This window comes from Taudactylus pleione, unplaced genomic scaffold, assembly GCF_031769625.1.
Source record: "Taudactylus pleione unplaced genomic scaffold, aTauple2 ptg000336l, whole genome shotgun sequence".
In the NCBI taxonomy this organism is placed as follows: Eukaryota; Metazoa; Chordata; class Amphibia; order Anura; family Myobatrachidae; genus Taudactylus; species Taudactylus pleione.
This window is the reverse complement of record NW_028284737.1, coordinates 5101017-5123019: the sequence shown is the minus strand read 5'-3', so window position 1 is coordinate 5123019 and position 22003 is coordinate 5101017. Positions and strand designations below refer to the sequence as shown.

The following is a 22003-nucleotide window of genomic DNA, read 5'->3' as shown; positions in this document are numbered from 1 at the left end:
GACTGGAATAACATGTAACACCCTCGACAGAGGGACTTTATTGAGTCGACGTTTCGGTGTTATTCTGTTGTCCTGAGGAAGGGGCGGAAGACCCCGAAACGTCGACTCAATAAAGTCCCTCTGTCGAGGGTGTTACATGTTATTCCAGTCTCCGAGTGCCGCCTATGTTTTTGGTGCATTATATATATATATATATATATATATATATAATATATATATATAGAGATATATAGAGATATATAGAGATAGATAGATAGATATTTATTTTTTATATCACTGCTCATTGCAACTAAATCTTCAGTTCCCCGGCGACATTGGACATCGGTGATAACAGTAGTCTGACCGCCCGCCACACCACCCAGTCAGTTACCGCATGCATGAGCCAGTTTGTTTAATAAAATTTAAAAAGAATTCTAAACATAATATAACATATTAGCATAATCTTTAATGCTTACTTTATATTAATTGAACATAACATAATATAACATATTTTCCCAAAGGGCACCACTGGCTAATGCCATTCTGAGATGGCATCAGCAATCCGAGTACAGTGCAGCAGTGGTACTTCTTCTGGGCTGAGATGTGTCCTGGCCTGGTTCACCAGCCATGCTGCCCTCAAAGACACCAGGACCCCAAAAACAGGCTTAAGGCTCATACACATTAGACCAGTGTTTCCCAATCTGTGCGTCGTGGCACCCTTGGGTGCCTCAGGTTGGTGGTCCAGCAGCAAATCAAATTATTTATGGTCAATGTAATGTAAATATGTGGACAAACAGAAGCGCAAACCTGTCCACCACCACATAACTGACCCTAAGGATGACAGATAAGCACAATTTACTTCACTTTATTACTTTACAACATTTTTATCTGAATTTCTCAATAACAAACGTTTGTCTTAGGGGTGCCGTGAAAACAATCCTGATACTCTAGGGCGCCGTGATTCAAAAAAGTTTGGGAACCACTGCACTAGATGATAAATTGGGCGATAATGATATCATTATTGTTCACAGCGTTCAGTATCGTCCAGTGTGTATGCCTGATATCGTTAATGTCTGCCGTCACCTGAACATGCAGGGCAAACTGATGATATGATGAGGGAGGGTGACGTCACTGAACGATATCGTTAACGATATCATTCAGTGTGTATGCTCAATGTCGTTCCCGACATTGAGCCAAGCAGTTCAAGGGAAAACACTTAATGATATCACTCATGGAGCATATCGTTATATGTCTGTGTATGAGCCTTTAGAAACAGAGCTTCACCACAGCACAACCCAGCCTATGGGCAAAGATCTGGAAAGCTGTCTGCATATTATGGCTAATGTTATCACTCCTTTACACACTGGTCTCTATGTAATAGAGAGAGAGTAGCAGAGACACAGAGGGCCCGATTCAGACCCAGACACTAAGCCGCGGACGCACGCTATGACTGATAGTTGGCCGTCTGCGAATGCGTATACATCAATATTAGAGATGAGCGGTTCGGATTCTGTGGAATCCGAACCGCTCCGAACATTGGGGATCCGAGTCCACCCGAACCCTGTTCGGGTGTTCACCGCCTGACTCGGATCCCCGTTCGGGGCCGAACGGCGGCCGCCTGATGTCGGATTCTCACTAGAGAATCCGACATCAGGTCTCCTCGCGTGTAGGGCAGAGCGCAGTGATAGCGCTCTGCCCTACACAGACACAGACACACAGCCGCCAGCGGCAGCTGTGTGTTTGTTACAGCAGCCAATGAGAGTCACACAGACTCTCATTGGCTGCTGCACGGAGGGAGCCGGCTGGAGCTCACACATGAGCTCCGTCTTCCGGCTCCCTCCTCAGCGTGTGACAGAGCGGACGGCGCGGGAGCGGGGATACAGGTAAGTTTTATTTTTTTTATTTTTTTACTTGTCAAAGGTCCGGGGGCGCTACTGGGGGGGGGGTCTGCACTACTGGGGGGGTCTGCTACTGGGGGGGGGCTATACTACTGGGGGGGCCATACTACAGAGGGGCCTGCTACTGGGGGGGCTATACTACTGGGGGGGGTCTGCACTACTGGGGGGGGGTCTGCTACTGGGGGAGGCAATACTACTGGGGGGGCCATACTACAGAGGGGCCTGCTACTGGGGGGGGCTATACTACTGGGGGGGGGTCTGCTACTGGGGGGGCCATACTACTGGGGGGGATCTGCACTATTGGGGGGCCATACTACAGAGGGGCCTGCTACTGGGGGGGGGCTATACTACTGGGGGGGTCTGCACTACTGGGGGGGGTCTGCTACTGGGCAGGGCTATACTACTGGGGGGGCCATACTACAGAGGGGCCTGCTACTGGGGGGGGCTATACTACTGGGGGGGTCTGCTACTGGGGGGGCCATACTACTGAGGGGCCTGCTACTGGGGGGGGCCATACTACTGGGGGGGCCTACTACAGGGGGGGCCATACTACAGGGGGGGCCCATACTACAGGGGGGGCTACTACTGGAGCAGCCTACTACTGGGGGGGCCTGCTACTGGGGCAGCCTACTACTGGGGGAGCCATACTACTGGGGGGGCATACTACTGGGTGGCATGCTAATGGGGGACATACTACTGGGGGGGCCTGCTAATGGGGGACATACTACTGGGGGGGCCTGCTATTGGGGGGCATACTACTGGGGAGCATTCAACTGGGGGCACTGCATAGTGGACCGTACTACTAAGGGGACTGCATAGGGGGCACCACTGCTGGGGGACATTGTGTAAGGGACACCGCTACTGTGGGCATTGTGTAAAAGGGTCACTACTGTGGGCATTGTGTAAAAGGGGCACTACTGTGTGTCGTAACATAAATAAGAGACACTACTTTATGGTGTAATGTGAATCAGGCCCTATGTGCGGTGTAATGCTAATAAGATTGTGCACTGTGACTCCTAGGGCCGTAGCCCACTTTGTAAACAAGTACTGTGACTCTGCTGGCCGTACCCCACTGGGTGGGTGCACTACTTTTCATTTCTGCCACTGCTGTGTGGCAATGTGTCATAGATGTGCTTTATACTGTGGTGTCTGTGTCGTTGTGCCGCTGCTTTGTCGCTTAGTAACCAGTCAGCTCACTGCAACCTTTGGCCAATAATGTTGAAAACAATATTATAAGCTGTGATATGGTCTAAATTGACTGGAAATTAATGTTATTGAGGTTAATAATACTCTAGGAAGAAAAAAAAGACCAATTTATGTGATTTTAGCTTTTTTTGTCAATTTTTGTAAAAAAATCCAAATCCAAATCCAAAGCCAGTCACCGCAGTTTGGCAAATCCAAATCCAAAGCCGGACGACGAATTAGAACCAAATCCAAATCCAAATCCGGCAAAAATGGTCCGGCGCACATCCCTAATCAATATGCGCATCCACGAGTCACTCACTGTGCTCGGGAATTGTGCGCTCGTACTACACAGACTGTACGCTACTTTGAGTGACAGATAGCGCCGTTTGTGCGTGGTAACAGGGGAAGGTGCTTGTGAACCGGGGAGTGGAGCTGCGAATGCAGGCGTGTCTGGGTGTCAAAATGGCGTTTTATGGGTGTGCATACTTAGCATGGAGGCGTCATTGTACACGTCACCTGGTTGTATTTTAGCCTGCAGTGATCGCAGTGCTTGCGGTGGGGTAGGGTCTACCTCAAGCGCTGCGTGCAGCTCCAATAGCTCTCGATGCACTTCCTGGAGGTGACGTGTGCTAAGAAAGAAAAGTGGGCGTCTTTATACTGGCGTGCGTTCACTCTGTCGCCGCTATCTAAGACATAGAGGGCGTCCTTACACCAGAGAGTGTGATCGCAGAGTTTGTATACCCTGCCCCTTTTGGCAATGAAAGTGAGCTGCCTAGCGTCCGGGTCTGAATCGCCCCCAGAGTCCTAACAGCTGGTGGCAGCGGTCCTGATATGGACAACAGGCTGCCAATTGAGTACCAGTTCTCTTTATGTTCAATTAATATAAATTAAGCATTAAAGAAATGCTTTCCTGATTTACAGTTTCCATTATGTAACTATAATATTGTGCATCTTATTAAATGGAGGGTGGTATGGCATGACAGTGGCAAGCATTTCTGCCTCACATTTCAGGTATCATGGTTTCTATCCCAACCAGGGCACTATCTGTGTGGAATTTGTATGGTCTCCCCGTGTCTGGTTACCAATCAGTTGACGGAGTGTGCGTGTTTTTGTGCAGTAGAGACTGTAAGCTCCATGGGGTTACGGACTGACTGATGTACATGGTTACAACAATCTCTGCAAAGCGCTGCATATTACGCTGGTGCTATAAAAAAAATTGGGTAATAAACAAAAACATCTTTTACCAATTCTAAATATATTTGACTATTTCTCTCTCCTCTGTTAAATAAACCTGTCCCTATCACTCTGTGTAAATTGGATGATGTGCTTTGAACTGTTTGCAGATTTATGCATGATTAAAGCTGAACACTGACTGCTAAGATCAAAAGTAATTTATAGAACTGTTGCTGAAACCTCTACTGAGGGATTCAAACTAGCTGTTTCCTATTGAGCCAATGCATCTTAAAGGAGCACTGTGTAACATTCACAAATACATATGCTCAAATAGTTATGATATAACTGATATGTTAAATTATATTTAGTCTCATTGAGCACTGTTTCCTTCAGTTCTTTCATTTAATGTAAATTGCCTTAGTAGTACACTCAGGGCCGACTCAAGGCACGTTCGACCAGTGCAGTCGAACATGGGCGTCACCCCATAGAGTGCGCACCCCTCCCAACCATCCCGATTTCAGCGGGACAGTCCCGTTCTTTGGGCACTGCCTCGCTGCTCCACCCGCGGGCTGTAGTGTTCCACGGGCGGTCGGGAGGTTGGGCACGCCACAGCCGCAGCTGTGGGTCGGTGCCAGACCCCGGAGAAGCTGAATGGCGCATGGCATCCTTTCAGTGCAGGGAGAGGGCTGGGGGCAGCACAGCTACTGAAGAAGTGCAGGGCTCGCCCCCAGCCTGGCGTTAAATGGGAGGCATGCCATATGGGTGCGCCCCCAAATACGTCTCTAAGGGGGTGTGGCCTATGGTAATTAGGTCATGTTTGGCAGGGTTGCCGGGTGCCGCAGTCCGGAACTTGCACAGGGCGCGGCAGCACTTGGAGCCGGCCCTGAGTACACTGATACCCTAAAGATGTTCGACACTGTGCTCAGTGTGTATTTTATATATGATATTAGTAAAGGCAAAACTTGGCATGCTTTGCCTTTACTAAAATCTTCCCTGAAGAAACTGAAATTAAGTTCATTACATTTCTCTCAAGATAGCAGTGTACCAATTGGTAGTGCATCAATAACCATTTAATTTCCTTCTAGCATTACACTAGCAGCTAATATCTAATGTTAAGCCGGGTACACACTGGCCTTCATTGCCTACATCGTTCAGTGTGTACGGGAGATTAGGCTCTTCCGAAGTCGGTAGCGACGGTCGCTAGGTTTGATGTGCTGCACATCAAACCTAGCAATATAGCTAGCGATCTGTAGTAAGTTAATGAAGGATGGAACAGTGGGCTCGATTCAGACCCGCTCGCTAGATGCGTTCGCACGCAGCCAGTGTATGCAAATCCGGCATACCCACAGCAAGGCAGGCGATCGCACAGCAAGGCATTTGCACGCGCGCTATGTCTTGGCGTGCGATCGCGGTGTGCATTTAGACGCCCACTAGCCTGTCTTAAGACGCCCACTTATGCACGTCATCTCCAGGAAGTGTATGCACCCATCGGTACATCGAGTACCATCAGATGCATACGCAGCACTTGTGGTTTACCATACCTTACCGCAAGCACTGCGAGTGCTTCAGTGTGAAATTCAACCATGTGACATGTACTATGACGCTCCGTCTTAATTATGCACGCCTCTGAAACGGCGTTAAGACGCTCAGAAACGCCTGCGTTTGCACCTCCATCCCCCGTTTTCATCGACCAACCCCTGTCACCACCCACAAATGGCTTGTCCTGTCACTCAAGCTAACTAGGCGTCTATGCACAAGGGGCGATCGCCTGGCGATCGCACGGACTGGTATGTGCACTGCGATGCATGCGCACAATGCAAACATCAGCAGTCTGCGTGCGAACGCTTCCTAGCGCGCCGGTCTGAATTGGGCCCATTGATCCTTCCGTCGTTCATTAACTCGGTGTGCGCGGGAAATCCCCGTTCAAGTGCATTTGTTCCGATGTCGAAACGAAAGCCTGATGCTCAAGTGTGTACCCAGCTTAACTAGATTAGTTTGCTAGACTGTTACACTATCATCACATCACTCCCTGCAACATTGAAATTCAGGAATATTAATTTCCACGTAAAATACATGAACCTCACAGGATCTAATCAATATTGTATGTTTCCTGCATGAACGGTGCATATGCTATTACTGCTCATTGAACTGACTGTCATGTAAAATCTCCTTTTGTATTTTTTGTTTTTGTTATAGCAGTTCTGCAATTAACAAGCACTGGGAAGCAGAACTGGCTACACTTAAAGGAAATAATGCCAAACTCACAGCAGCCTTGCTGGAGTCTACTGCCAATGTCAAACAATGGAAACAACAGCTTGCTGCATATCAGGATGAAGCAGAGCGTCTCCACAAACGGGTGGGTACTGGCACCTTCCCGCTGCCTTGGATCACAGCACTGATGAGCAGTTGGTAACATGTAACAGCCAGTTTGGGATTTATTATATCCACAGGAAGTCACATGCCATATTAGTTTCCTATTTTCCAAAACAATGGATTCTAGAAACATATAGATGCATCAGGGCAAAGCTACTGACCTTCTCCTAACAGATTGGATGCTTACTTATACTTATACTGGTAATAAAGCTACAATATTGAGCTGGAACATCTGGGCTGTTCTTATTACAGGTGTGAAGATTTAACTATTTCTATACTTTTAAGCCTAACGAAGCTTGCACCGATCATAATGATATGTGCAGTGCTTCACCCTCAAACTTAGTCTATTATTTTGCTTTTATTTTGCAGTAGTCTCAATAGAAACCGCGGTCAAATAAAAGACGCCACAGTGGGTTGTCAATTAGAAACCACCAGGGATCGAGAAATTCAGTTTCGACACAAACAAACACAGCTTAATAAACTTAAGCCCAGAGGGTAGAGAGGTCCTTAATTATGAGAATTTACAATATATAGAGAGAGAGGGGAATGCTGAGACAATAGGAGCTGGTGGGGTAGTTGGTAGGCCTGGACAGTGTAGTATCAGGTGGGGGTGGAAAAGGCTTGTTGGAAGAGATGGGTTTTATGAGATTACTTGAAAGATTGCAGGTTGGGTGAGAGTCTGGCCTGGTGACAAGAGGACAGGTGACAAGAATTTTATAAATAAACCTAGGGCAAGGCCAGGGCCATTGAGGCCTAAGTACATAGGGGGTGTGGACCAATTTGGGAGGCGTGGCCACACACCCTCTGAAAAAAGTCACTGTAAAATATGATGCACTGCAGCTGACCCGGGGCCCCACCGGACCCCTCCAATAGGCCCAGATAATGAATACCTGCTCCCCCCCATCAGCGCTCCTGGGCAAGGCACAGGGTATTCAGAATCATAGGAGGTAAACTAGGTGGGCAGAGAACCACAAAGGTCAACAGAGTGAAGCATGTGCAGGAGAAATGGGTGGCTGACTGTAGTGAATGTTGCAGTGCTGTCAAGAAAAATGAGTATGGAGTCCCGGCCCCTAGAGCAGATCGTTGGTCACTTCAGTGAGGGCAGTCTTGGTGTAATCTAGAAGGCAGAAAACCATTTACTATGGAGCAAGCAGGGAGATGTAGGAGAGAAAAAAGGGTTAAGCTGTTGTACACAAGCACTTCAAATAGTTTGGAATCAAAAAAGAAAGACAAACCAGGCAGTAGGTGCAGGCATTCATAGAGTGGAGAGATTATGACATGTTTAAAGATGAAAGGGAACGTGTAAGTGGAAATCGAGAGTTTAAACAGGTGAGCTATGTTATAATAAACAATAATAATGACAGCGCAAAAAACGTATAATGCAGCCCCTGGGAAGAATAAAGAACTCTTCACAAATCCTCAGAATAATCACATATACATAAAACAACTTCTATTCAGGTGGCGCAAATAACGTGAAACAGTCCTTACGTAAAAAAGAGAGAATCCCTTAATCAATGAATATGATTCTTTCAATCTCGTTTGAGGACAAAGATCTTTCTCCTTCTTCAGTAAAATCCTCAATAGTTGATATAAAAAAGAAGAAGACAGGACATGGTGCAATATAGGCAAAAACAATTTTTGGGGGAAAAATTTATTTTTCCCATCACACTCACATTTTAAAAAAACTCCAAATAACATCTAACCATATATGGTATAAGATGGGATATCAACTTGCTTCTTTCACAAAAGTATTACCCTCCTAGATGGAATGAGGCTTAGAGGTTCAGGGTCCTAGGATCCAGGTGATGTAATGTGCCCCTGCATTACATCACCTGTAATACATACATGTGCCCCTGCATTACATCACCTGTAATACATACATGTGCCCCTGCATTACATCATCTGTAATACATACTGTACATGTGCCCCTGCATTACATCACCTGTAATACATACATGTACAAGGGCCCTGAGTAAAAAAATAAAGTAAAACAATCAATTTTATTAAACTAAGAAGAGTGCCTCTTCTCTTCCTAATCCTCAAGCAGCCCAGTGCTATATAGCCTACTGTAGGTTGGTTTACACTGTAACAGGTTCCTCTGCCTTAGTGAAAACTAGCTCCATGCTGACCAGCACATGGTTTATGCATTTATGGAACCTATCCAGAGGTCACCAGCCAAGTGCTGAAAGTGGTGGGGCCTCACAGTCTCGCAGGTTCAATAAGAATCACGGAAAGTAAATCAAATAACATAGTACAGTGGTTCCCTTCAGGCAAACAAGGATGATGTCAGCAAGTTCCCATAGAGTAAAATAGTCACCACACTTAAAGCTTTTGGACTGTCCTTCATTAGAAGCATGTGTGGGAAAGCATTGGGCGGGAGGGAACAGAGGATTTCAAAGGGAATGGGTTCAAGGTGAAATTTGAGGTGGAAGAGAAAATGAGGAGTGTAAAGACCTCAGTATCAGGAAAGGAAGAACTGAAGATGGATATGGGAACAGAGAAGACAATGGAGGGAGACAGAAGTATGGGCAGAGGAGTGTGTTGAAGTTGCAGAAAAAATGAGGGTTTTTACTAAAGGTAGATCTGCTAAGCAATGTAGTTAGAAGATGGAATAAATGAAGTTCCGAAGTCAGCAGTGGACCAGCTTTTTGGCCTTTTGGCATGGATGTACTTTTGCAAGTGGCAGATCTACTATGAGTGCCAAATTTGGGGTTTGGATTACCAAAGATGATGTGAGAGCTGCAGTAAGTGTAGTATTGTAGCAAGAGACTACTGACCCAGGAGAGAGGAGTGGTACAAAGGAGGATGGAGAGAGGATTGGGCAAAGAGCATTTAGGCATTGCTATGTACACATGGATTTGGGTGCAGAGGCTGCAGGAGGCAAGATGAGGCACAAGGAAAGGACAGTAAAGAGTTTATGAAGAACGATTTGGAGAGGCTGGAGATGGGTGGAAGATAAAGTTCTCTGGGAGAGACCAAAGGATGAAGTAAAGGAGAGGCAGCAGTAGGGTTTATGATGGGGATGTTGAGATTCTCAAGAATGACAGTGGACAGTGGTTACATCAGTGGATATGAAGTAATAAAGCCAAGCTGCAAAGTTGTCAAGGAATTGAGAAGCTGGGTCAGTGGGTGGACGATAGACTGCGACTTGAAGATGGAACTGTGAGAAATGTTGGATGGTATAGTCAGGTCTTCAAAGTAAGTAAAGGAGAGGGAGAGTTCCGTAGTGAAAAACATTTGCAAGTGCATTCATCACCTGTAATACATACATGTGCCCCTGTATTACATCACCTGTAATACATACATGTGCCCCTGTATTACATCACCTGTAATACATACATGTGCCCCTGTATTACATCACCTGTAATACACACATGTGCCCCTGTATTACAGTACCTGTAATACATACATGTGCCCCTGTATTACATCACATGTAATACATACATGTGCCTCTGTATTACATCACCTGTAATACATACATGTGCACTTGTATTACATCACCTGTAATACAAACATGTGCCTCTGTATTACATCACCTGTAATACATACATGTGCCCTTGTATTACATCACCTGTAATACATACATGTGCCCCTGCATTACATCACCTGTAATATATACATGTGCCCTGTATTACATCACCTGTAATACATACATGTGCCCCTGCATTACATCACCTGTAATACATACTGTACATGTGCCCCTGCATTACATCACCTGTAATACATACATGTGCCCCTGTATTACATCACCTGTAATACATACATGTACAAGGGCCCTGAGTAAAAAAATAAAGTTCAACAATCAATTTTATTAAATTAAGAAGAGTGCCTCTTCTCTTCCTAATCCTCAAGCAGCCCAGTGCTATATAGCCTACTGTAGGTTGGTTTACACTATAACAGGTTCCTCTGCCTTAGTGAAAACTAGCTCCATGCTGACCAGCACATGGTTTATGCATTTATGGAACCTATCCAGAGCTCACCAGCCAAGTGCTGAAAGTGGTGGGGCCTCACAGTCTCGCAGGTTCAATAAGAATCACAAAAAGTAAATAAAATAACATAGGCCAGTGGTTCCCAAACTTTTTCGAATCAGGGCACCCTAGAGCATCTGCATTTTTTCCACAGCACCCCTGGGCCAAAAGTTTCTTATTGAGAAATTCAGCAAAAATGTAATGAAGTAAATTGTGCTTATATGTCACCATTAGGTTCAATTATGTGGTGGTTGACAGAACTACGCTTTTATTTATTCACATATTTTTTTGATTGGCAGCCATTAGCACTGGTTCTTCCTATCACACTGACTAAAAATAATTTTATTTTGTACTGGACCACCAACCTGAGGCTCCCCAGGGTGCCACGGAACCCAGTTTGGGAACCCCTGACATACTGTAGAGACTTATACATGCAAATAATTAAAAAAATAAAATTGAATAACACAGAGTTTTAAGACACTTACAACGAAATCCTTAGCACTGTGGAATGTGGTGGATTTCACACATAAGATTTTGGTGCATCTCAGCATATAGTTGCTCTGCCCAGTGAATGAACATTGATTGCTGGATGGCATTTCTTTTTATAGACCTCTAATTCTTTTTTCTTACTTAAACAGGTTCTCCATATCAGGTCAACAGGGCTTGAGATCAATAGAGGGCCCCTGTGTTCTCCAATACAGGGTTACCTGGCCAAACCAACAGGGTCTTGTCTTAAAGATGTGTGACTACATAACTTCCTCTTCAACCCCCACCTTCCTGGGTCAATGTAAGCATACAGGACCTCATTCAGAGCCGCTCGCAAAATGCGAGCGCTTGCTATGAATGAGGGCGGCCACTTCTCTGTAAAGGGCCGGCCTCCTGGCCGCTTGCTCGGGGCTTGCGACGAGACCCTTGTGATAGGGTCTCGTCTACTGCAAGCCCCAGTGAGCTTTCGGCTCTAATAGAGCCGGAAGATCACCACTGACATCACGAGTGATGTCAGTGGGGCCGCCCCAAACGGCAGGCGTTCCTTCGGGAACGCCTCCGTTTGGCCAGCCACCCCCCCACCCCGCCTACAAAATGGTGCGAGCTGTCGATCACCATCGACAGCCGCCCCTTTTTTAGTGAGCCCCGGAGCGAGAGAATCTCTCTCTCGCTCCGGGGCTTGCGCACGCACAGTGCGGCCGCTGCGCGTGCGACCCGCTGCGGACGGGTTTGAGTGAGGCCCACAGTCCTTCTATAGCACAACAGAGATGCACACAGGATTCTCTATGAGTGGAGTACTGTTCCTTTCTTTAAAAAGAGGTCTGGTTTTGGGATTTACAATCCAGGACACTCTGACTCCAGGTGTCATAAAAGGAAGGGGGCATTGCCCCCGCCCCCATTTTATTTAAGGGGACATAAGATAGTGCACCTGAAAAAGGGCTTCATGGGGAAGGGCCAGGGACGACATAGGGGAGGCCAGGAGATGCTGGGGATAAAAGAGGAAGCTACAAGTGAGAATGGTCATAAACAGGAAAAGTGACAGGCCCAAACAGCGCCCCCTGCCCTGTGGTGCCCTGTGCCATGGCACGGCTGCACTACCCGAGTTATGGCCCTAACAGTAAGCACCAAGGGAAAGTGTAGAATTACAGAGGGGATCTCAAATGTAAAAATGTAGCAGAATGGGAACTATCACAGTAGAAACACTACATTCTCTTTCAGCACGGTTACACTTTTAGCTGACTTCGGCTTAATGATATATGCATACTGTGTACACACTTCAGTGTACCATAAATACGAGAATACACCTTGCAATGCAGTGACACCGCATGGTGATGAGGGTAGGTGCCACCACAGCACAGCAGAGCTCACTAGTATAGAAAGGTTCATGTATTTTCTATGCTGATAAATGATTCACTCTGATCTTATCTTCTTGCAGGTGAGCGAATTAGAATGTCTCAGCAGCCAAGCGAACGCAGTGCAAACACACAAAACGGAGCTCAATCAGACAATACAAGAATTAGAATCTACGCTGAGAAAGAAAGAAGAGGTAACAGCATTTCAGGCTTGTTCTAAGTGACACGTAATTAAATGAAATCTATAATTTGTAACAAATGCCCTGTAACGAATGCTGGGAAGAGAACACGGTATTGTTATCTACCCCATTCTTCAGCAGATTTATACTCCCTGGGAATGGCAAATTCTGCTCACTTACAAACAAACATGATACCAACAATGATTTGTGCTTATGAGGCCTAGAATTACTCGGGATGTAGTTAATTTACCGGCGTCAGAAGCCTGACCCGGGACTAAAGATAGGCATCGAAATCCCGACACCTATCTTTAGCCCGACGCCGGCATCCCGGACGAAGGTAAGCGGGGCACAGTGAGGTGTTAGCCACGGGGATGGGGGGGGGGGGGGGCGTGGGGTTAGTTTTGGGGACCCCAGGGGGAGTTTAGGGTTAGGCTACGGAGAGGGGGGAGTTAGGGATAAGCACCCCCAGGGGAGGTTAGGGTTAGGCACCCCCGGGGAGTGCTAGGTTTAGGGTGCGGGAAGGAAGGTTTAGGGTTAGGCACCACTGGGGGTTAGGGTTAGGCACCACTAATGGAGGGTTAGGGGTGGGAGAGGGGTTGGGTTAGGCTACTTACAGCCCCTATCGGCATCTTCATTGTTCGGGCTTCCGGAGTTGGGATGTGAACCGGCGACTGAATAGGGATTTTATACCCAACCCAATTACTCAGTGGCTTCACTGTAATTCAGAAATATATCACTGTAAAGTGTATGGTGCTGCTACGCAACCCTGCTACCCTCTGCAGAGCCCCCGCCCAGTCCTATGTTTTATTTTTGAAGTGCTGACATATTGCGCAGCATTGTACATCGAGGGGACGTAACAGAAACAAATTACACACAGTGCTATAAAACAGAAGGCAAAGATGGCCCTGCCCAAATGAGTTTACAATCTAAGAGGTGGGTGGGTAATAATAATACAGAAGGTAGCGGTATAATATTTGGTGGGGGAAGCACATTTAGCTGTTGTTAGGCAGCAACATTATCAGCTTCCCACAATAAAGAAGTAATTGGCGAATGGCGTTTCTGCGCAGCTACCATTGGTGTTGGAAGGTTGTTACTAGAGGAGGCTGTTGCTTTCATGCTGTAGAGAAACTCAGGTGGTCAGAGGCCTATAAATCATTGGGGGAACCACTGCAGTGTGCAGCCCCCAACCCTCCGCCATACATCTGCTAGTGGCGCCATCTTTCCATTGATGCTTTCAGGAAGATGATGCAAGCTCCCATTATAGATTCATACACCTGACCCATTCACTTGGGAGATATATGACTGCTACTGAACTTGCCTCTCAATAATTAAATGATCTAAAATAAGATGATTATGCCAATTCATTAATTGAGTCCAGTTTAAAACAGTCAGACAGTCAGTGCTGAATTTAGACACAGACAGGTATTTCCCGGAAAAGCAGGATAAGAATCATGTCTCTGTTGTAGCAGCTTTCCCTATGTGTGTAACCCTAGAGATGGCTGCTCTACAGACTGTAATTGACAGTGTATGAATTTGTTAGTCCAAGGTGGAGGACTATTAGAATTGTATGGAATCACTGAAGTGGCACCTAAGAGCTGGTGTGGTACAAAAAATTGACAATGTAAATGTCGACAGCTAATGGGTCGACAACAGATTGTCGACATGCAATAGGTCAATGGTGCAGAAGGCCCGAAAGGGTTAAAGGTTTGACAGGTTCAAATGGTCGTCACGCATATTGTCGACACAAGAATGGTCGACACATGTTTCTTTGTTTTGTTTTTACTTTAACCCTTCCCCTAGTGCCGAACCTTAACCCTCCCCCAAGTGCCTAACCCTCCCCCAAGTGCCTAACCCTAAGCCTTTCCCTAGTGCCTAACCCTAACAGTCCCCTCCGGCAGTCTAACCCTCCCCCAAGTGCATAACCCTCACCCTAACCTTAACATTTTTGAAAAACCGTAAAACATGTGTCGACCGCATGTCTGTCAACCATTTGAGCCTATCAACCTTTTAACCCAGTTGACCTTTTGTCAGTCATCCTTTTGTACCTGTCGACCAATTGCAGGTCCACCATCTGGTGTCGACCCATTGACTGCCAACCTTTACATTGTCGATCTTCTATCGGGTGTGTCCAAGGGAGAACCTCATACATTGATATAATGGAAGCCCTAATGTTACAAGACATAACACACAACCATCACAAGGAAATTAAGTTTATTAGCTTGTGTCTCCTGGCTAAAAGACCAGGGCCCTGATTCAGACCCACTCGCGAGCGGCTGTCCGCTCGCAAGTGGGTCGATGGTCTGCACTGCGCATGCGCACGACGGAGGGAGCTCCATCGTGCGCGAGACGCGACGAGCGAAGGACTTTCCTTCGCTCGTAGTGTCTGATCAAAGGGGGCGTGCTGTTGATGTTGATTGACAGCACGCCCCCTTTGGTAGGCGTGCCGGCCCCCAAGGGAACGCCTACCGTCAGAAGCCGGCCCCACTGACATCACTAGTGATGTCAGTGGGAGTGATTTTGGCTCTGATAGAGCCAAAATCACTCCTGGCCTTGCGGTTGAGAAACTCAACCGCAGGCTTCTGCTTGCAGTGGCGACGGTCGCGATGGTCAAGACCATCGCAACCATCATCCTGCACGCTCGTATATGCTGTGGGTGGTGACCCACAGCTATACGAGCGTCCAGGAGGACGCTCCATAGTTATGGAGGTGGGCCCTGCTTCAGAGCGAGCGCTCTGGTCAGAGCGTCCGGCTCTGAATCAGGGCCTAGGACCTGATTCAGAGGTGGATGCAGTATCGACTGTTACTTCTTTCGCAGCCGCTACTGTGTCTGTATGGTAATGCTGATGGGCGTTCTATTGAGATGCCCACTGTCAGCGGCTCGAGTCCAATGATATGTGCACAATCGGAAATCGGCTGCATCATCAGATATTCACCAACACTATAGTTACTTAGAATGTCCAACAGTACATGGCCTCTGGTGATGGTGGAACTTCATCTTCCAATGCAGTCCCAGACACCGGCATGCCCACCTCCAATAGCCACCCCTTCTCCTAGACACTGCCCTGCAACGCCTATTGGAATTGCATGGATCTCCTTGCAATTCCCGACTTGTGTCCCCTGGGTGTAAACATATGTCTATCAGATTTGCTTCATGAGAAAGACCCTAAGTTCTGCAACATGATGCTGTTTTTTAGCAACAAAGGTCAAGTATAAAACAGTGAAGAATGGGAAAAATTAAAAAACCTCCTAAAATATAAAGCGCATTCCAGGTACTGTGCACCAACAAACGCAGAGTGACCACCCTAACATTTTTGCAAATTGACCTTGTCTCCCCTGAGTAAAAGCGCACTTCCTATATTACACATTATATAACCTGACAACCCAATAGGCACAAATTGCCACTTTCTCCAGGCCATAAAGTCAGAAAGGACATGGTTAGAGCAGCATCATATTAGCACCTGATAGTTTTATGCTCTTGAACTATAATTGATGCTGTTTTGCAAGCACTTTATACACTTTAGTGCTCTACCTTTTTGCTACACAATGGATAATTAAATTAACTTTGAATGTGCAATAACTTGGTGGTTAATAAGGGGAATGGTGTTTGATAAATTGACTTATCTCAAATCTATTGACAGGTCCTGGAAATGTGTATTTGTAGATGTTGCTACATGTTTGTGAGGTGGTTTATATAAGACATTTTTGGTTTGTAAACGTTAATGTTTTGTTGCTTTAAACTGATTTTTTTTTTATAGGAAATAGAACGACTGAAGGAAGAAATCGAACATGCTAAAGAGCTGCAGGAACAGAGAGATTCTTTGAGCCAAAAATTACAGGTACATGTCCATCTGCTCCGTGATTGTCATTTGTCAACTTGAATGCACGACAACTACCTGGCCGTGTATTACATACAGAGGAAATTCCATTTTTAGGAAAACATTTCTCCCCTTTCAACTGGAGACTGTCAAAACGCTTAGCTTAGCATGAAATGCAAAATCTGCTTTAGTATTCAGATTCAATGTATCATTAAATGAATAATAATTCAGACTGATAAGATTCTAATTGCACTGTTCATCCAGAAGCCAATATTATAGATACAGCAATCTAGGCGAAATTAATATGAAAGAACACTTGATAAGCATTAAATAATTAATCTAAAATAAAGTTTAGGGATAATACACAGATAATTTAAAAAGTCAGGCACTTAAATACAATAATAATATTAAAACAATGGGGGTCATTCAGACCCACTCGCGAGCGGCAGTATGCTCGCAAGTGGGTCGATGTTCCCCACTGCGCATGCGCACGATGGAGGGAGCTCCGTCGTGCGCATGCGCGAGACCCGGCGAGCGAAGGACTTTCCTTCGCTCGGAGTGTCTCATCAAAGGGGGCGTGCTGTCGATGGTGACTGACAGCACGCCCCCTTTGGTGGGCGTGCCTGCCAGACGGAGGCGTTCCCAAGGGAACGCCTACCGTCTGAAGCCGGCCCCACTGACATCACTAGTGATGTCAGTGGGAGTGATTTTGGCTCTGATAGAGCCAAAATCACTCCTGGCCTTGCGGTTGGGAAACCCAACCGCAGGCTTTCACTCGCAGTTCCGATGGTCGCGATGGTCAAGACCATCGCGACCATCTTTTTGCACGCTCGTATATGCTGTGGGTGGTGACCCACAGCTATACGAGCGTCCAGGAGGACGCTCCATATTAATGGAGGTGGGCCCTGATTCAGAGCGAGCGCTCTGGTCAGAGCGTCCGGCTCTGAATCAGGGCCAATGTCTTTGTTTAAGCTTGGTCAGTCAATCTGTACTGTAGCTCTCCAGATGGGGATGGATTGCAAGTTTAATTTTCCTCATCTACTGGGTTAGGATTATTTTAGTTGTGGTTGAATGATGGCTGGTGTAGCAGAGGGCTGGCCAGGGGCCCGGGTGGTAATGAAGGCTGCACTAAAGGAGAGCAGGACTTCCTTAAGCACTGCAATTAGTGCACCTGTAATCGCCCAGTTACAGTATACAGCTACTATGCGGGTATGTGGCCAAGGTTCCCCGTGATCCACAGATCAGTAACATACCAGCATATTTCATACAAGGTATCAGGAATGTAAATTGATATAGTGGTTTTGTAATTGTAACTTTTTCCTATAATAGTCTATGTAAACTTGTGAGCAGATAAACCATTTGTGCTAGTTAATATAGTTACTATCGATATACCTTTGTGTACAATACAAACTAACTATATGATTTTCGAATCCTACACTGTGATGAAAACATATTAAAGGATAATTATAACCAATGGTTGAAGTAAGTTGGTATAAGACAGTATAATATGCCGACATTCATTAAGAGTTCTCTTCTTCACTCACCACTTGGGGATCAATTGTACAATCAATCTCTCTTAAATCCTGAAGCCATAGTGGCTTTTATTTTCATAAGTCTCAGTGCATTTTGGTCTTCAGAAAAATGGCTGCTGCTTGTATAATTCAGCCAGCAATAGAGATGCACTCTAAGTTATAAGTTAATTCACCTGGCACTGATGTTCTTAAGACTTTTGCAACTTCACCTCAGCAGGATGAACAAGCCAGGAGTTTTATTAAGGTGACAAAGGCAGGTATTTTACTGACAGCGACAGATTCCTGCATACAGCCTCTATTCTTGTCTGTCTGTCTAGGTGTATTATGTGTATTTGTGACATGGGAGAAGTGGTATACGGGTATGGTATGAAATGTCGACATTCAGAATATCAACATGGACATAAAGTCGACATTGCAGGGATGTCGACCGTTGGCATGTGGACATAGCATTTTTTTGCGTATTTCCAGCCTTCCCCTCAAACTGCATCCAAACCCTAACCACAAACTAACACTAACATGAACTGTCGACATTGTGCCTGTTGACATTCTCAATGTCTGCATTTTGTCCATGTTGACATTCAGACCATGACAACATTCTGGTGTCAACATCCTGAATGTCAACATAATGACTACATGCCGAGATAGAATGAGACCCATCATGTTATATGCTTTTTAACACTATTTAGTAAAATACAAAGATAAATGTTCTCTCTTTGTATTTTATGTGCCACTTCTGCAAGCTGACAGTATGTTTTGGGAAAATCCCAGCACCAATAGTAAGCTCGTTGGGACTTTCACATGCATGCATGCAGTGGGCATGCAGAATCATTGAGTGACGAGGTGAGGGAATAGGCACTTTATAGACTGCTGTGTATGAAACACAACAGATCCTCAGGTCAGTCCCACATTGCAGTGGAAAAGGGTCCAGGGAGAGGAACCACTACCAAATTTAAATGGATTGTTAGTAAGTAATTGTTTTATAAAGCTCTAAAAGTCGGGACAGTAAATGAGAAGACTAGTGAAACCAAATATATATATATATATATATATATATACCGAATGATCGGCACTCCCACTCTCCACTGAATCACTTGCCAGGGTGCCAGAACAAAAGAAAACATATAGGAAATTCATCTGCAGAGCAGCACTCCATGGACTTCAGATTAGAGCAATAAACAACAATCAATCAGCCATAATGAAGGGGCTAAGTGGGTTCATTGAGCATGGCTCCCTATGCACTAGCCCTCTTTGATGTCAGAAAACTGCATGATTTGTGCTGAGTATTTTTATACACTTATAATATGGCTAATTTAACCCTGATGGTATTATTCCATTAAATGTATTGAATCATTTTTCTAAAAGGTGTGCTGGATTTTTGTCTCATATGGACTTGGCTATATATATATATATATATATATATAATATATATATACACAATGAGTGTAGTTTGGGATCAGACACTCGATGGAGCAATTCAATTGTTGCTCCATTCGGGAACGAACAGCTGCCGGCACCGACAATGTGCGAAAAGTCTGTGGTTTGAGGCGTCCTAACCAGGACTTTAGATAGGTTTAGCTGCTATACTTGGCTAAACCCTGTCTAATTGGGCGTGACAAGCGTAATAATTAATGGCTGCCCAAAAACAATTGGATTGCTACATTGGGTGCCCATTAATTATCGCGGTGCTGAAAACAATGGAGTCGCCCCCTAGGAGGGTAATGCTGTCCATCATTAAATTAGAGGGGGGCCTCACAACATGCTACTACATCCACACCAGATGAGTCAATCTACAAATATGTAATATTGTAATTTTCTCATTACACACTGCTACTACATGCACACAAGAGGAATCAATCTGCAAAACGTTAATACTGTGGCCCTTTTTTTTAACTGTAGGAAGTGGAGACACGTAACAAAGACCTGGAAGGACAGCTGTCTGACTTGGAACAACGACTGGAGAAAAGTCAGGGCGAGCAGGACGCATTTCGCAATAACTTGAAGACTCTTTTAGAAATCCTGGATGGGAAAATCTTTGAACTCACTGAATTGCGAGACAACCTGGCCAAGTTGATAGAGTGCAGTTAAAAAGGCAAAAGGGCTGCCACCAACAACCTTCTTAATGACGCGCCGTCTCTCTTCACAGCACGGTGGCGGGCTCTGCATCAGAGCTGCACAAAATCTGAATGGGAAAACTCCTTTCCGAGAGTTTAATTGCAAATTTCGTAGTTGGCTGAAGTGTGAAATTGAGACTTGCTTTATTAGCTAACAGAGAGGAAATTAAAAATAAAACTTGAATTACAAATTACCTCCTTATTCCCTTATTGGCCATAATGAACTTTAACACATTCAGTGCCAGACACTCTAGCCCTGAATGTACAACATTAGTACCAGTAGATTAAAGCAATCCTTTCGGTTTGCAAACAGATGAAAAAAAAAATAATTAGTTGCCAGTGTTTAATTTGTTATGGTTTTTGGACATAATAAATATATATATATATATATATATATATATATATAGGTTTTGATTTTATTTTTTATGTCTTTTTCTTTTTTTAGTTCTTTTCTATGAAATACCTGCTCGCAGTGTTTTGTGCAAAAGGAAAAACAAACAACAGCATTAGTGAAGTCTCCCTTTATTTTTGGTTGTAATCTGAACATCTCAGGATATTTTTGCACTGTTGAAAAGAAGTGCATTACTAATTTACCTAGCCAGGAGTGAGAGAGAATACATCATTAGCTGAAACCAGTTACAGTATCTTACCCATTGTATAATGTTCTTCCTTTTTATACTGGAAGATGTCTCTGTATGAAATTCACTCTGGTGAGGTTTTTTTTTCTTTATTATAATGTCTAGTGTAAAGTTTACCTTTTCTGTTTCATTTTAACGCTATTTTATTTCCAAAACTGGTCTCATTTTCTTATACACTGTAAAGCCAACTCCAAAGGCAGCTGAATATAAGGGAGATTGAAGTTGTTACATTAGTATATATTTGAAGAGCATTACAAAGAATATTTAACAAGAGTTTAATATATGGACTTTTAACTGCATATGAGTATGTTTTGAAATGAATGCAAAATGTTTACTTATGTATTTTGGAAGACATCATTTCTGAGCGTCTGATGCATCTCAATGTACGTAGTAAGTGATAATAGGAAATACTGTTTGTTCTTATTTATTTTTAAAGATATACTGCTATTGGGAAGCTACTCATTTTAATTGATCAAACTGTGAACTCGATTTCTTGAACTTTGGAAATGTGGGTAATGTTCCCTATTTAGCCCCTTCATCCATCAAGAACACTTCTGATAAGGAATCCTGTAAAATAAATCACACCTAAGAAATGTATCTTTCACTTGGTAACTTTTCAACCAAGTGTAATTTTATATATAGATGTTTGCAAAATGATTCCACCCCCTACAACTTTGTCTGTTTTAGAAATGACACAGACTGTTTCAGACAGTAGTATATTTATTGTGAAAGAGTGGGCTCTTAAAGGCCGGGATGTACTAACCTTGCGGTGTACATCCCGCCAGTCACCGCAACCTTACTAATCACATATGTACTAACATATGAGATTAATATCGCATAGGACAGCTCTTGTGATAAGAGATCCCCTTTGCGAAGCAGCCGACGCCGGGTGAGGGGGTCTCCGTGGGACTCCGCCCCCTCCGAGCCTCGGGAACTTCCTGTTGGTGACCTCTGCAGGAAGTCCCGGGCTCCTCCTCCTCTTCCCTGCACTCGAAAGATTAGGAGGAGAAGGAGGTGGAGGACCTAGGAGGAGCAAGGGCCGGCGACCAGGAGACTAACGTGAGTGGGGGCTAGTGCTGGGCGACTTTGGGGAGGCGAGGCAGTGCGAAGCGTCTGGTGTCGGATGCGGTAAGAAGCCAATAGGCTTCTATATGGTAACGCCAGGTTTTTCTAGCGTTACCCTCTGCATCGATAATAGGGCGGCCGGGGCTTAGTACATACGAAAATGCGGTAAAACCCCTGCAAACAGGGTTTTTACCGCATTTTTCCTTTAGTACATCCTGGCCAAAATAAATATTAAAACTCATTATACAT

General features: G+C 45.0%; 1 protein-coding gene across 5 annotated transcripts in view; it reads left to right on the top strand.

Annotated features, from left to right (window-relative positions):
• The window catches only part of HOMER1 (homer scaffold protein 1), a 129819-nt gene extending 109574 nt beyond the window's left edge, over nucleotides 1-20245 (top strand). For all 5 annotated transcript variants that reach the window (XM_088443918.1, XM_088443917.1, XM_088443916.1 and 2 more), the window contains 4 exons: nucleotides 6432-6591; nucleotides 12498-12608; nucleotides 16349-16429; nucleotides 19837-20245. In XM_088443918.1, coding sequence (XP_088300044.1) covers nucleotides 6432-6591; nucleotides 12498-12608; nucleotides 16349-16429; nucleotides 19837-20025 — 541 coding nt within the window. In that variant the 3' untranslated portion in view covers nucleotides 20026-20245. The remainder of the gene's footprint in view (nucleotides 1-6431; nucleotides 6592-12497; nucleotides 12609-16348; nucleotides 16430-19836) is intronic.
• Nucleotides 20246-22003: the final 1758 nt, after the last annotated feature.